A 15,396-nucleotide genomic window follows, 5' to 3' on the forward strand; every position below is an offset into this window, starting at 1 on the left:
GGATTCTTTTCTGCCCACCTTTCCATTTATATCTTCCTGCAGTCTACAGATATTCTCCTTGCCATTAACCATGCAGCCAATTTTTGTTCCCCAGTACCATATCGGTGCATATTCTGTTTGCGTGAAATGTGAGAATATTTTTCTTTTCCAGTTTTCTGTAACCTTTGCCCTCAAATTGTATGGAATGGTACTGCAGCTCTCTGTGGACGTGGCTTATATCTGTTAGTAATCTAGGAACCCAAACTTCAACATTTGTGTATTTTTTTTTGTTTGGTGAATCAGGTATATTGTTGGTGCAAAGCCCATGTGGCAGAACAGCAGGTCAAACAAGTATATTCTCTAATTGTTCACAGTTCTGCAATGAATGAACCTGTCCGCTGGAAGGTGATTCTTCTCTACTCCGTTTTTATCCGAACACAGCATGAAACTGTTGCATTGCCAACAGAATATGAGCATGTATGATTAGATCTAGGCTCCTCTTTCCTCACCTGTGGTTATTTCTAGCTTTCAAACACATTTTTGCCTACATCTTTTCTCCTTTTATTTGCAGTTCTGTTTTTGCAAATTTTTGAATCTGTGCCTGTTGCTGGTCTTCCTGGCTAGCGTGTACCTCGTTTGTAATGTTCAACCCAACCCCAAGTCGCTAGGCGATGGTTAGCAAACCTTCCTCTTGTTTGGTGCGGAGTCCTTTGTGTCCACTGCTGTGCACCCTGTCCTTTCATCATTGAAAATATGAATTCAAATTCAGCTCATAATGACAGAATTTAAGTTTTTTCTGTTTTCCATATGATAGATTTGTATGTGAAATTAATTCAAGAAATTTCAATTTTTGTGCAGATAAACTAAGATTAGGTTCATTATCTCTTGTTGGATATGGAAAAACTGTAATCATACAGTAGAGCATGCTTTTGTGAAGCTTACACTAAAGACCACTGCTAGGGCAAAGTTGAATTATTCGTTTAAAGGACAGGCTACTTCATAATAGGACTAAAAGTGATTGCGTTGCCTTGTGCCATATATTTTATTGACTTCCATGAAATCCTTATAGTCACAGAAGAAGTTGTGTAATATGCTTGACCATTTATTGAAGAAAATGAATGACTTGTAACAAGTACATTATTGGAGGTGCCTGTAATAAATAGGGTTTTGTGATAATTCAAATGTTAGCGGATACAAGGCAAAATATTGACTGGCTCGTGAAAATGTCCTACAGCCTTTCAAATGAGTTGACGATTTCAATGTCATTGTTCAAACCCTTTGCAACACCAGCATCTTTTTAAGAAAAAGAGGATGAACAAGAACAACATGGATCCTTTGATATCTGTGATATTGCTGTTGAAAATAAAGAAAAGGGAGGACATGTTGAATAGTTCTTGTCAGTATTTACAGTTGAGAAAGAGGTCAGCTTACTAGACATTCCATGGAAATTTACACTGAATTGGGACAGGGAATCTCAAAATTAATGTAAGCGAAACAATGAAGAAAATAATGAGATTGAAGACTGGCAAATCTCTAGGACCAGATGGTTTCCGTCCCAGGATTTTAAAGGGCAATATAGTAGATGCTCTAACAATTAATTTTCCAGAAGTCCTGTTGATTTGGGAACCATTCCTTTAGGTTGAAAAGGATATGCATGTCATCTGCTGTTCAGGAAAGGTAAGAGGGGGAAATAGGGTATTTAAAGATAAAATGCCTAACATCTGTTGCTCTGAAATTGCTACCTTTACTTAAGGATAGGGTGACTGTACACTTTGAAAATTATTAGCTGATTTGAAAGCCAGCTTAGATTTGTCAAGTGTAGGTCATGCCTGATGAACCTGATTGATAAAAATAATGGGCATTTTCTTTGAGAAAAAACTGGCTTAATTTTTGGGGGGCTACTTTTTAATTTTGAGGCTCCTTTATTATTTTCACTAGCTTGTTTATCAGATGTTGGAGTCACAAAACAACATTGCCTTCTTGTTAATGTGTTGACTTTTTGGGGGATAGTTGAGGTGTGTGGGGGGGAGGGACTATTCCTCCCTTTTAGTAAGATAAGAGAGCACAAATACCAAATGGGAAGTCTTTACAATGAATCTTATTTCTCATAAAAAATTCCAGGTTGCTCATGATAATTGTGTGAACTGTTTGTAAGCTACTAGACAGATTTTAGGTGCACTGGTATAATGACACACAAATGTTAAAGTAGCAATCAGTCAATACCTTCAAGATCTCTTGGATTATTACTTACTACTGTTTGTAATTTCCTCCTGTTCATTGCCCTCCTCGCTAGCGCTTGCTGCAAACAAGAGTTTGGGAGAGGGGAATCAAGAGGGAGAGAGCAAGAAATCTTCCCAAGTGGAAGAGCTAGCTTTCAAAGGGGCCAGGGGATGTTAAATGGGGATGAGCAAGGGATTAGGGATATCTGTGGAAAGCAAAGGGATGGGAATGTTTAATGAAAACACTGAACATGTGCAGTCCTCTTACTTGCCTGGGACAGACTTCCCTCAATACTTTGAATTGTTTGCCTGCTGATATAGATTATTGAGATGTCCTGAACAAACACACAAGATAACTGAAGGGCAAGTAGAATGCTAGCATTTGTGCCTAGATGACTAGAATGCAAGAAGAAAGGTAGAGATTATGCTCAACTGTACAAAGCTCTGGTTAGACCACACCAAACAACGTAAGACAGGTCAGTTGACCAAAAGATTGAATGAAGAGGTTTTTAAGAACAAGAAAGGAGAAAAGTGAGGTAGAAAGATGGAGAGAGATATGGGGACAAATTCCAGCATTTACGTCCAAGATACCTGAAAAATGGCAGTCAAAAGTGGAGTGATTAAAATTGGGAATCTCAAAAGGTCAGAATAAAATGAATATGGAGTAGAGTTTTTTGAAGCTGGAAAAAAATTAGTGTTGGGGAGGGACAAGATCATGGAAGCATTTCAAAATGAGGAAGGGAATTTTGGCTTAGGAGTTTGCTTGACCAAGAACCAGTGTAGTTCAAGCACAGGGGTGACCGGTGAACAGGGCTTGGTGTTGAGTTAAGACAGCAGGGTTTCCGATGCACCTCAAGTTTACGCGTGGTAGAAAATGGAAGGCCAGCAAGGAATGTGTTGCAGTAAAGTCAGGAGCTAACACAGCCATGGATGAGTGTTTCAGCAGCAGATGAGCTGAGATGGGGCAACAAAATAAAAATGCAATGCATTGATTTTTATGTTGCTGTTCAACCATTTTTTTAAAAAAAACTGATTTCTGTTCATATTTCACATTTATAGTTCACATAATTATTACATCCCCTCAGTTTTTGGATGGTTGAGAGCAATGAAGAATTCTATAAATTATTACTGAATAAGGGTTTCTGTTTAGTTCACAGTCAAAACTGCATAACTAGACACCTTGCATATGAAATCACACACTAGTAAGGGCTCACAATTTGATTTTGCAATAGAAAACAAGGAAATTTAGAAGTTAAAAATGTTTAACATTGCCAACCTTTGGATGAGATAATAAACTGCTGCTTGCCTGTTTGGCTGAACATTGCAAACCCCATGGCATTGTTTGTTGAAGTGCACTGAATTGTGTCCTGGCAAACACGTTTCCTTTAAGCATCACCCCAGGTCAATTGACTATATCTGCTGTATCTGGACCTTACTTTTCACAGAAATGGTCTACATAACTGTTAGTAAATTTCCAAGTGTTTTATGTGTGAAATTGATACTAGCCTTTTTTCACTCATTTGAACCTAGTAGTTAATTATTTCACTGGAAAATAGCTTAACTATTGCCTTCAGAATAAATTAGTGATTTGCAGTCAGATCCAAATAAAGTGACATGAGCCTTAGAGTTTCCATTTTCTAACCCAGAAAGCCAGTTGGTAGAGGATACAATTAAAAACAGTGTTTACAAGTGTTTATTTACAGAATTGCACATTACAAGCATGCACCACTTAACCCAACAACCCACAGTTTCAGTCTGTTGCTATATAAGGGGGTGCAAGTGAATCTCCAGTTAATGTCCATTTCCTACATACAATGAAACATAATTAACATTTAATACTACGGCCAGGATAAAATGAGGATAAGTGAGGCACGAAGTCAATGCTTCCATCCATCTCTCCAGCATTGACTTTGTGTGTGGTATTTGCTATTGGTTATGCAACTGAAGACTTGGCTTAATGTCACATATGAGAGACACCAACCTAGACTGTAAACAGTATTTTACTTGCTGAACACTTCCATGAAAGCAAAGGAAGAATCATAACAAAGTTGCAGTAATGTAAGGTTGGATGGGCGAAAAGGAAGACAGTTATGCATTCAAGCTGAACTTTGTATGTCTGAACACTTCAGACAATGTGTTAGTTTGAAGTGGAGTGACTTTTACCACTGATTTGCTCCTTTCCTTGGTTCTTCCTGCGATATGCAAGCCTTTTGGGTTTGACATCATTCCTACTGCTGTATTGATTTAAATAATTTTCTGTTCCTTGCATCATTAATTGGCTTTTTATCACTCTTGAGTCCTTTTAAAAGCATAAGAAATAGGAGCACAAATGGGACACGTTGCCCTTGAACCTTCTCTACCATTTAGTAAGATTGTAGTTGATCTTCAGCATCAACTGTCTCTTGCCCTTGATTTCCTTGGAGTCCAAAGATCTGTCAATCTCAACTTGGGTTGACCAACCACAACTTTCTGGAGTAGAGAATTTCAAAGAGTTACAACCCTCTGAGTGAAAACATTCTCTAATCCTCTGTTCTAAATGACCAATCCTATCCTGAGACTATGATCTTTAGTTCTACACCCTCCAGCATCTATGAGGCCCTCCAAGACTTTTATATTTAAATGAAATCATAGCTCATTCTAAACTCCATAGAGTATAGGCTCATTCAACTCAATCTCTCCCCGTAGCACAACCTACTCCCAGGGATCAATCTTGAACTTCTGTTGAACCCCTCCAAAGTAGGCATTTTCTTTCTTTGGTATTGCCTCTAAAATTGTACATAGTATCCAGGTGTATTTTCACCAAATCATGTATAATTGTAGCAGGGTTCAGCTTCCTTGCAATAGAAGATGACACAAAATTTACCATCTGAGCTGTTTGCTATTCCTGCATGTTAACTTTGGTCCTTGCAGTGTGCACAGGGATTTGAATTTCCTTGCTCGTGAATCAAAGCAGATGTTATTTTCTGAGCAAGCTGAATCCCAGAAGGAAACTTGCCTTACTGATCATAACTTTTTTTTGTATTTAAAAGAAATGTGAAAAAACCGCTGATCCCAAAGGCACAGAACTCCAGTGGCGTTTCTAGAATTGTAAAAATTAAAAGGTTTAGTAAGAAAAAATGAAGAACACAAGATTGAAGTCACACAGTTAAAACAGTCTTACAAAAATCCTCCCAAAAAATTCACTTGGTTAGTACCCACAACTAAACACCTGTTAGAAACTACTCCTTTGTAGATTTTTAACTATAAAAATCCAGTAATACCCAATACAGAAACTGCTGTCATTTTAATAAAGGTATACTACATGACTTCTCAAACGCTTCCACTTTATTGTGGAAATCAAAGTTCAGAAACAACCCGCTTCCTGAAAAAGATTTTTCTGGCCTGTTTCAGATTTCACAGCTGCTTTGAGCTGGGGAGGGGGTGGTGGTGGTGGTATGGCGGTATTGTCACTGGACTAGTAATCCTGAGATCCCGGACAATGCTCTAGGGACCCAGGTTCAAATTCTGCCATTGCAGATAGTGAAATTTGAATTCAAAAAAAATCTGGAATTAGAAATCTAATTGTAACCATGAAACCATTATCATTTGTCTCAGCAACTCATCTCCCAACCTCAGCTGTTTATTCCAGTTCTTTGCCATTTAACTGATTCTCGATCCATGATAATATTTAGCCTAAGAGTTCATGGGGTTATCTCGCGTAACAACCTCTCATAACATCTTGTTGAATGTCCAAAAGTTCAGATACACTGTAAAGTATTCCAACAGACTTGTCAAACGCAATTTCCCTTCCATAAAACCATGGGCTGCCTAAATCATATTATAATTTGCTTGGTGCCCTTTTGCAACTTCCTTAATACTGAATTCCAGCAATTTCATGACATGACAATTTCATAGTGGGTAAATTGTTCTATGTTTTCTGTCCTCCTCGCTTCTTGAATAGCACCTCTGACATAGTTCCTCTGACATTTCCTTATTCCTCATTGTAGGTACTCCTACATCAGCATCTAAGATACTTATGTTTATTTCACTCCTTGTTTCCTTTTCAAATATTCATAGAAGCTCATACAAACTTGTTTTAATATTTGTTAATAGTTAGCTCCCATATTCTACTTTATCCCTTGTCAGCTTTTTTTGGTCACCCTTTACTGGTTTCTAATCCTCAAGTTTACTACACTATTGGCAACGTAATCTTCTTTCAGTTGAATCCCATCCATAACCTTATTAATTAGGCATGGATGGGAATGCTTTTCCCATTGAGTTTATACTTTAAACTGACAAATATGTTTGTTGAAAATCAAAAGATATTGCATTTGATAGGCTAACAGTGCAAGAGAATATATAATAAATGATAGGATACTGAGAAATGTAAAGGAATATAGTGACCTTAATTGCATGTTCTAGAATTATAGAATTCTTAAGTACAGAAGGAGACCATTTAGCTCATTGAGCCTGCACCAGCTCTTCAACAGAGCATCTTACCCACATCCACATCCCTGCCCTATCCTTGTAACACCACGTATTTACCCTTCTAATTCCCCTCACTGCACATCTTGGGACAGTAAGGGGCAATTTAGCGTGGTCAGTCCACCTAACGTATGCATCCTTGGGCTGTGGCAGGAAAGCCATGCAGACATCGGCAGAATGTGTAAACTCCAGACAGTCATCCAACATTGGAATTGGACACGCGTTCCTGGCACTGAGGCAGCAGTGCTAATCACTGTGCCACATGTTCAGAGGTAATGCTGGCAATGTGTAAAATACTAGGCCATGACTGGAGTAATGCATGCAATTCTGTTCATTGTACAGTAGGGAAAATGTAATTGCACGAAGGAGGGTACAGAGGAGGTTTTATGAGGGTGTCCTCTGGACTGGAGAATTTCAGTTTCAAGAGCAGATTGGATAGGCTCAGGTTGTGTTTGTTGGAATAGAGAAAGCTGAGAGGAGACCTCAGTGAATTGTATAAAATTAAGAGGGGTCTTGCTAGATTAGACAGATAATCTCTCTATCCCCCTGAATGAGGAATTCATAACCAGAGGGCATACATAGACTTGTGGTAAGAGGTTTAGAGAAGATTTGTGGGGAAATGTTTTAAAGATGAAATTACTGTGATTTGAAACTGTCTACCTGAAAGGGTAAGAGAGGTAGAAACCCTCCAAACATTTAAGTGTTTGGATGTTCACTTGCAAGTGTTGTAACCTAGACAACTATAGACCAAGAGCTGGCAAGTGTGATTAGGCTGAATAGATGCATGTTAAGCAGAATGCACATGATGGACTAAATGGCCTCCTGTGCTGTAAATTTCAATGATTCTGTGATTTCTTTATGATTAAATGTTCACCATTGCTTATGTCTGTCATACCATTTGACCTATTTTCCCAATCTGCATTAACCAATTTGCCCTTTGTACCAATGTAATTGGCTTTATTTAAGTTTCCTATTCTAAACGATGTGCGTCACTTTCAAACTTAATGTAAAATTCTACCCCATTATGATCACTCTTGTCCACAGAATTTCTTAAGTGATTACTAAATAACCCACTCATTATACAAGGCATAATTTAAAATGACACCTGCCTTTCCTGGTGGACTCCATGACATACTGTTCAAAGAAATTGTCTAATAATTCAGTGAAGTCGAATTCAGCACTACTTTTGACGACCTGATTTGCCCTGTTTATATAAAAATTAAGACCCCATGGTCAGGGAGACTACTGGATTGAATGGAAAGTAAAAGATCCCCATATTAATATGTTACCTTTTGTCTTCAAGAAGACAAATTATGAAGGCTGGAATCATAGATTCCCACAGTGCAGAAGGAGGCTATTCGGCTCATCAAGTCTGCACCGACTACAATCCCGTCTGGGCCCTATCCTCATAACCTCGTGTTTACCTGAGCTAGTACCCCTGACACAAAGGGGCAACTTAGCACAATCAATCCACCAGATCCGCACATCTTTGGACTGTGGGAGGAAACTGGAGCACCTGGAGGAAACCCACACAGACACAGGGAGAACGTGCAAACTCCATACAGACTGTGACTTAAAATGGGAATTGAACCTGGGTCTCTGGTGCTGTGAGGCAGTAGTGCTAACTACTGTGCCACCACGCTCCCCTTGTCAGCACTGTTCACGCAAGTAGGATTAGCCCATCCCGCTGCAGTGAAGAGAGTTTTGACTGGTTGCCAAATTCTGAGCTCACTGCAGCGGAGCATGGCACGAGTGGCTGGTAAGATTATGCCCCAAGCATTTGAAAGGTTGACCTACGGAGAGAGCTACCTTTTTGGTTCTATTTTGGCTATAGGAAGAATTCTCAAATTGGAAGAAAAAATAAAATTTCATTGTTTGTTTTCATTTATTCATCTTTATCCATTCAGTGACAATACTCTGCAGTTTTTTATTTGTTTTGTAAAGAACAAAATGAATGGGACTATGACATTAACACATTGAGGAATTCAAGTGATGGATTGCTTTTGTGAAATTAAGTTTGAATTTTATATTAAGCACATGCTCACATTTATGACATGATCTTTAGATTTTCCATAAAGCCTATTATTACTGTTAATTAGTAGTATGTTACTCCAATATCTTCTTGCCTAGATATCGACTGCAAACAGTGAAATCCTTAGCTGGTGTAAGTCTTATGTTGCGGTTGTTGTGGGCATGCTTACGATGGGATGACATGGCAGTTAAACCACCATCAGGAGTTACCTCTGCACGCACAGGTATGGGAGGCACTAAGTCAACTGTGGCTGTGATTTAAAAGTTGCATTTTTTGGTACTTTTAGCTAAAGAAGGTCTGCTGCTGTTTCTTCAACGACCTCCCTTCCATCGTAAGATCACAATCGTAGAATACTACAGTGCAGAAGAGGCCATTCAGCCCATCAAGCCTGCACCGGCAACAATCCCACCAGGCCCTATCCCCATAACCCCAAATATTTACCCTCCTAATCCCCCTGACATCCTCTTAGCACTAAGGAGCAATTTAGCATGGCCAATCGACCTAACCCGCACATTCTTGGACTGTGGGAGGAAACTGGAGCACCCGGAGGAAATCCACACAGACATGCGAATAATGTGCAAACACCCAAGCTGGGAATCGAACCCAGGTCCCTGGTGCTGTGAGCTAGTAGAGCTAACCACTGTGCTACCATGTCACCCACAAGTGTGGATGTTTGCTGATTACGTAATTTTCAACAGTATTTGTAACTTCTCAGATACTCAAGCAGTCCATATTCAAATAAAGCCAAGACCTGGACAATTTTTCTTTGGGCTGAGCAGTGGCAAGTAAAATTGGCAGCGTGCAAGTGGCAGGCAATGACCATCTACAGCAGGAGGTGATCTAACTGTGGCCCTTGCTCACTATCTACATGCTGGGGGTTACCGTTGAGCAGGCACTGAACTGGCACAGCTGTATGAACACTGTGGCTTCAAGAGCTGGCCAGAGGCAGGATGTCCTGCAGCAAGCAATTTACCTGGGGACTCCCCAAAGCTTGTCTACCATCCACAAGGCACAAGTTTGGAATGTGATGCAATACACTGGTCCGGGTGAGTGTAGCACCAGTGACACTCGAAGCTCAATACCATCCAGGATAAAGCAGTCCACTTGATTCCCATAGGTTCATTTCCTCTGTCACCAATGAATGTTAGAAAAAAGGTGTAAATTTAGTGGGTTTCATCGAGTACTTCTGTGGAGGAGAGCACTGCTGATGCACAGTGGCAGCAACGTGTACCATCTACAAGATGCACTGCAGGATATCACCAAGGCTGCTCAGATAGCACCTTCCAAATCCTCGAAAACTACCATCTAGAAGGACAAGGCAGCAAATACATGGGGAACCACCACCCCCTGAATGTTCCCCTCCCAGCCACTCATCATCTTGACTTAGAAATATATTGCCTTTCACTGTTGCTGCATCAAAATCCTGGAGCTCCCTTCCTGAAGGGCCTCTGGGTGTACCTACACCACATGGACTGCAGCAGTTCAAGAAAGCAGCTCACCACTACCACCTTGAGGCAGTGAAAGATGGGCAGAAAATACTGGCCTAGCCAGTAATGCCCACATTCCTTGAATGAGTAAAAAAAGTGTTTTAGCACGTACGTTAGATGCATCAAAGTAAAAGTCAGAAGCCTTCGTTCATATATCCTTCAAAACATGACAAGCTTACATAATGTAGTTGGTCATTAAGTTTGTTAAAATTAAAAGTGATTAAAATAGTGATTTGCAGTAGGAGAGAACTTGCATTTATATAGTGCCCTTTAGCACATATATGTCTCATTCCTAAGTAGCAGAATCCTGATGAATGCGATGTGTCAGCACAAACATTATATTTCATCTCCTCTATATAATATCCCACTAGAAATTAGTGAAACTGGATAGGTCAACAATATCGACTTTGATATTTACGGCAAATCTATTTATAAATGCATTATTTGGTGAGATATTGAAAATGTTCAATTCAGGGAAATACCGAATTTAACCTAGGGACAGTATCAAATTAACATGCCTAATCTCAATGGAAACAGTAATAGGGCCACAAATTGCAGCCCTAGCTTATAGTTTGGAAGAGAATGTAGTTCCTAGCATAAAAAGTTATCCCTGTCACTAAATATTTTGATACGAATATAAGATTAGCACTGGGACTTTCATGATCTAATAACCTACCAATATTCATAGTATAGATTGATACAAGAATCATGGTCATGTCATATAGAATCCCACAGCACAGAAGGCGGCCGTTCAGCCCATTGAGTCTGTAGCGACCACAACCCCACCCGGGTCCTATCCCCATAACCCCATGCATTTACCCTAGCAAGCCTCTGTGACACCAAGGGGCAATTTAGCATAGCCAATCCATCCAACGCGTACACCTTTGGACTGTGGTAGGAAACCCATGCAGACGTGGGGAAAATGTGTAAACTCCACACAGACAGTGATCCAAGCTGGGAATCGAACCTGGCGTTGAGGCAGCTGTGCTAACCACTGTGCCACCATGTTGAAGTGTTGCAACATTGCACTGAACCCCAACAGTAAGCTGGGTGGGTGGGGGGGGATTTGGATAGGGGAACCAAAAATTGAAACTGCCAGATCTGTTTCAGATCCAGGCCAATTCTGGTATTTTTAATAACAAAGCTATTTATACAATAGCATAAATATAGAGAAAATATTTTAGTATCGTTCTGTTTTAGAATTTTAAGTGGAAGACGTAAATCTGCTGTTTTGTAGATATTGGAAAGATAAACTCATCCATATTATAACTTTGCAGAAACAACAGAAACTGATATTACTACAACTGAGATTATCAAGCGAAGAGATGTTGGTCCATATGGAATCCGTTCTGAATACTGCATTCGGAAGATTATCTGTCCAATTGGTGTCCCTGAAACCCCTAAAGGTATAGTTCATCTTGAGATGAAAATTTACATTTGAATATGGTATATTCAGTGTATCAAGGTGATGCTGGTTCTGTTTTAATTTTGGTACAAAAACTTATTATTTTCCCTTTTAAAGTTAACTTAAATTGAAGACCTTGTTTTGAGACTCTCCCTCATCCCTTGAAGCTTGTATCAGATCCAGTCATCATGTGCTCAGTATATGCTCAATGATCCTCCTCCTTCAGATTGTTAACCCATCCTGGTTTGTTAATTATCATTAAATCTGCTATATCCTGTTTCTAGAAATGTATTGCTTTTACTATTTCAACTGCCCTTCTTCGAGATCTCCCAGATCAGTGTTCCTTGACCCCAATATTTAAACATGCCTTGCACTATATTACTACAACTTGGTGGTCTGCTTTTCTAAATAAATGCACTTTGCTATTCCTTAACTCTACCTGTACTGTTCCAGTGCCTCAACACCCTTACTGAAATGTCTTCTTTCTGCTCTCGGGTCAGTTATTTGCATATTTTGTTTGTATTGCTTCTCCGCCTCCTCAGTTTGCCTGCCCCTTCTAAAGCAACAAAAATTTGGTGCCTGCTCATGCCTCGATTGTAACTGGACCTCAATGCCAACTACATTCTGCCTATATGCTGATTTTGTGCTTCCGTTTTCGTTGTCTTACTTACCCAGTATACATTTCTGTACAGAGCAGTTATTGGAATAACTATCTTTAACCAATCCACAGATGTTTTCTGTACCTTTTACTTAGCTATATGGCTTTCCCCAAGTGTAAATCATTTCCCACTGCCCAATTTACCCACTGGTATGGTCGTCTATTTCAGCAATGCCTACAAAAAGAACCGGGATACTGAGGATGCAGAGTAATACTGTTTGAATAAATGCTGGGCTACAATGCTTGTGTTACCCAAATTTTTGAATCGTAATTTTGATTGAAATTTTAACCCATGCAATTTGCACTTACTGCATTTTGTTAACTCTTAATTGGGATGTCAGATGAAACCTGTTTTAAGGTCCTTTTATTTGGGGCTGTGGGGACTTGAAGAAAATGTTATCTACCAGCTGTTCATGTTGATGCCTTGGCAATGTGGCTTGATAAGTAATGAAAAAAGAACAGTCATGTATGATGATCAGTGAAGTGGCAATGGTACGTGTTTTCTAAAAAGCCCTTAAAATTACTAATTGGTTAACTATTCAATGATTTTTGACTTTTTCTTGCCTCTTCAAAGAAACTCCAACACCACAGAGGAAGGGTCTTCGATCTAGTGCTTTACGGCCAAAGAAGATTGAGGCACCAAAGCAGACTGGTCCAGTAATAATTGAAACCTGGGTTCCAGAGGAAGAACTGGATTTGTGGGAAATTCGCAGTTTTGCCGAGAGGTAGAGCATACTTGGTGCACATTTCAGTTTAATCAGTGGACAATATAGTGCAGTATTAGCACTTGACATTTCTCAAATTTCTTCATGATTTTGTGGGTATCACTGGCTAGGCCAGCATTGCCCATCACTAACTGCCCTTGAGAAGGTGGTGGCGAGCTGCCTTCTTGAATCACTACAGTCCTTGTTATTGTCAGTGCACCCACAGTGAGGTAAAGGAGTTCCAGGATTTTGACACAGCAATAGCGAAGAAATGGCTATGTAAGTTCTACACTTGCACTTAATGTGCCTCCATAAATAACAGTGGAAAATGTAAAATGGTTCAGAAATAACACTTCAATGCTAATTGTTGCTATAGATGTTCAACACTTTTGTGTTTCAATTACATGCGTGCTAGTTTCTTCGGAACAAAAAAATAAACTTCTGTTGTAGGATATTTCAGAAATGATGCCAGTTAATTTTACAATGGAATCTAATATGTTGACATTAAGTTGAAAGTTAGGATGGATGGGAAGTGGTGAAGAAACTTCAACACGTACAGAATTTGGGAATGTTTTAAAATTGGACTAGTGATTTATTCTGAGATCACTGTGCTCAATATATATTACCACAGAAATTTTTAAGGAGATTTTTAAGATATTTATCTAACAATTTTTAAAAAATGCTCCAAACTAATTGCCCTCTAAAGGGAAATTGTCTAGGACCCAGGGTATGCTTTGACTTGAGTAGAAGAGTAAACTTCATTTAAACACTAATAAAGAATATATTTTCAGGCTACAGTTTGATAGACAGTCCGTTATCCACCAATCATCCTGGCCTTGGAAGAAAATAATTTGTGAGATTCATCAATTTGTGTTGTAAAAGATTGTAAACAAAAATGGTGCAGTTCACATTGGAAATTAAAAATGCCCATATCTTTATGGGTAACAGACTCCCCTTAAAATCATTGGGAGTTTATTGTATAGAAATTCTACCAATGAAATCTACTCCAATTATTTGAATTGTGTTGCACTTTCAGCAATATAAGCACCTCTTTATATATTACATGTATATTGATAAGTCCATGTAAATATGGAACTGTTTATTTTAAGAAAATGCAGGCAAGCATTGAAAAGGTGTATAGATAAACTGGGTTAAAAAAAAGTAATGTGAATATACTTGCAAGATTATAAGTTGGTACATTAACATTAATGAATTTGTTCCCTGGCATTTTGTTTTGCTCTCCCTTTCATAGACAAGGTATGAAGGTACTTGGACATGGAGTGCCAGCATTGGCCATTAATAAGTTAGCATAGACAAATGTAGATGTTTATTGTCAGCTTCAAAACAACATCGACATGAGCTCTTTCTTTCATATCTCTGTTTCTCACACTCGTCATGTCCTGACTGAGGTGCCTATTGTGTTTAAGAGTAAATTAGATTTGGGGAACTAGACATCAAAGTGAATTGCACTTTTGAACACTAGGTTCAAACTCAGCCCAGGCAGAATGGAATCCCTTCCTCCTCAGTTTTCTAGTTGGAAATGTTCCTTGTGAACTGAGACTGGGCAGCCTTGATGTAATTTCTGGTCAGCACAACTCTGCACCAACTGGCCTTGCCGCCCAGGCCACAGAGTTGCTCACTCGTGTAGCAGGGGAAACTTTATTCAGCATCTAACTCGCCGTGCTTGATTTGGAAGTGCCTCAAGGTGACAGTGACACTGGGTTCCTGAAGTGGGAAAAGATCCAGTCAGAAGCACCAACTTTTGCTCAATTAGATTTTTTTTCAATGAACCTTTTCAAGTTTGGCTGTATTGAAACTCCAGATTTCAAACAGGATTCTGACTAATCCCCTCCCCACTGCACCCCACAACTCCTTTTATTTTAAATGATTTTAATGAATGCAAAAAAGGCCATTTTCTCCATTCATTTCATGATTATCTACATTTTTAGAGAAAAGCTGCAAATTGAAAAGGTAAACAAATGAAAAATAAAATTTCTATCCAACGTATAACATCAACTTGCATTTAGAAAGCATCTTTGAAGTAATTAAACATCGCAAGACACTTAAGTGTTATCTGCCAAAATTTTGATGTGGAGCTATATAAGACAAGATTAAGGCAGATGACTATTAAAATTGTGATTTGGCTTAACTGAAGCCAGTGTAGGTCAGTCACCAGAGGGGTGATGGGTGAATGGAGCTTGGGTGTTAGGATATGGGCAACAGAGTTTTGGGTGACCTCAAGTTTACAAAAGGATAAAATGAGAGGCCAACAAGGCGTGCATTAGATTAGCCAAATCTAGAGGAAAGAAATAGATGAAAGGTTTTCACAGCAGATGATCTAAGATGGACAGGATCAGATAATGATACAGAGATGGAGTTTGGCAATCGAAGTGGCACAGATGTGTGGTCAAAAGCTCATCTCTGGGTCAAATGGCATCAAGATGGCAA

The 15,396-nt window shown here is 39.2% G+C and overlaps 1 protein-coding gene across 22 annotated transcripts in view; it reads left to right on the forward strand.

Annotated features, from left to right (window-relative positions):
• The window catches only part of bptf (bromodomain PHD finger transcription factor), a 160,383-nt gene that overhangs the window by 104,421 nt on the left and 40,566 nt on the right, over positions 1-15,396 (forward strand). For all 22 annotated transcript variants that reach the window (XM_080209404.1, XM_080209392.1, XM_080209383.1 and 19 more), the window contains 3 exons: positions 8,793-8,917; positions 11,459-11,587; positions 12,819-12,969. In XM_080209404.1, the coding sequence (XP_080065530.1) occupies positions 8,793-8,917; positions 11,459-11,587; positions 12,819-12,969 (405 nt within the window). The remainder of the gene's footprint in view (positions 1-8,792; positions 8,918-11,458; positions 11,588-12,818; positions 12,970-15,396) is intronic.

The sequence above is a fragment of the Carcharhinus amblyrhynchos genome, chromosome 21 (genome assembly GCF_965287045.1).
Source record: "Carcharhinus amblyrhynchos chromosome 21, sCarAmb.v2.hapA, whole genome shotgun sequence".
NCBI lineage: Eukaryota > Metazoa > Chordata > Chondrichthyes > Carcharhiniformes > Carcharhinidae > Carcharhinus > Carcharhinus amblyrhynchos.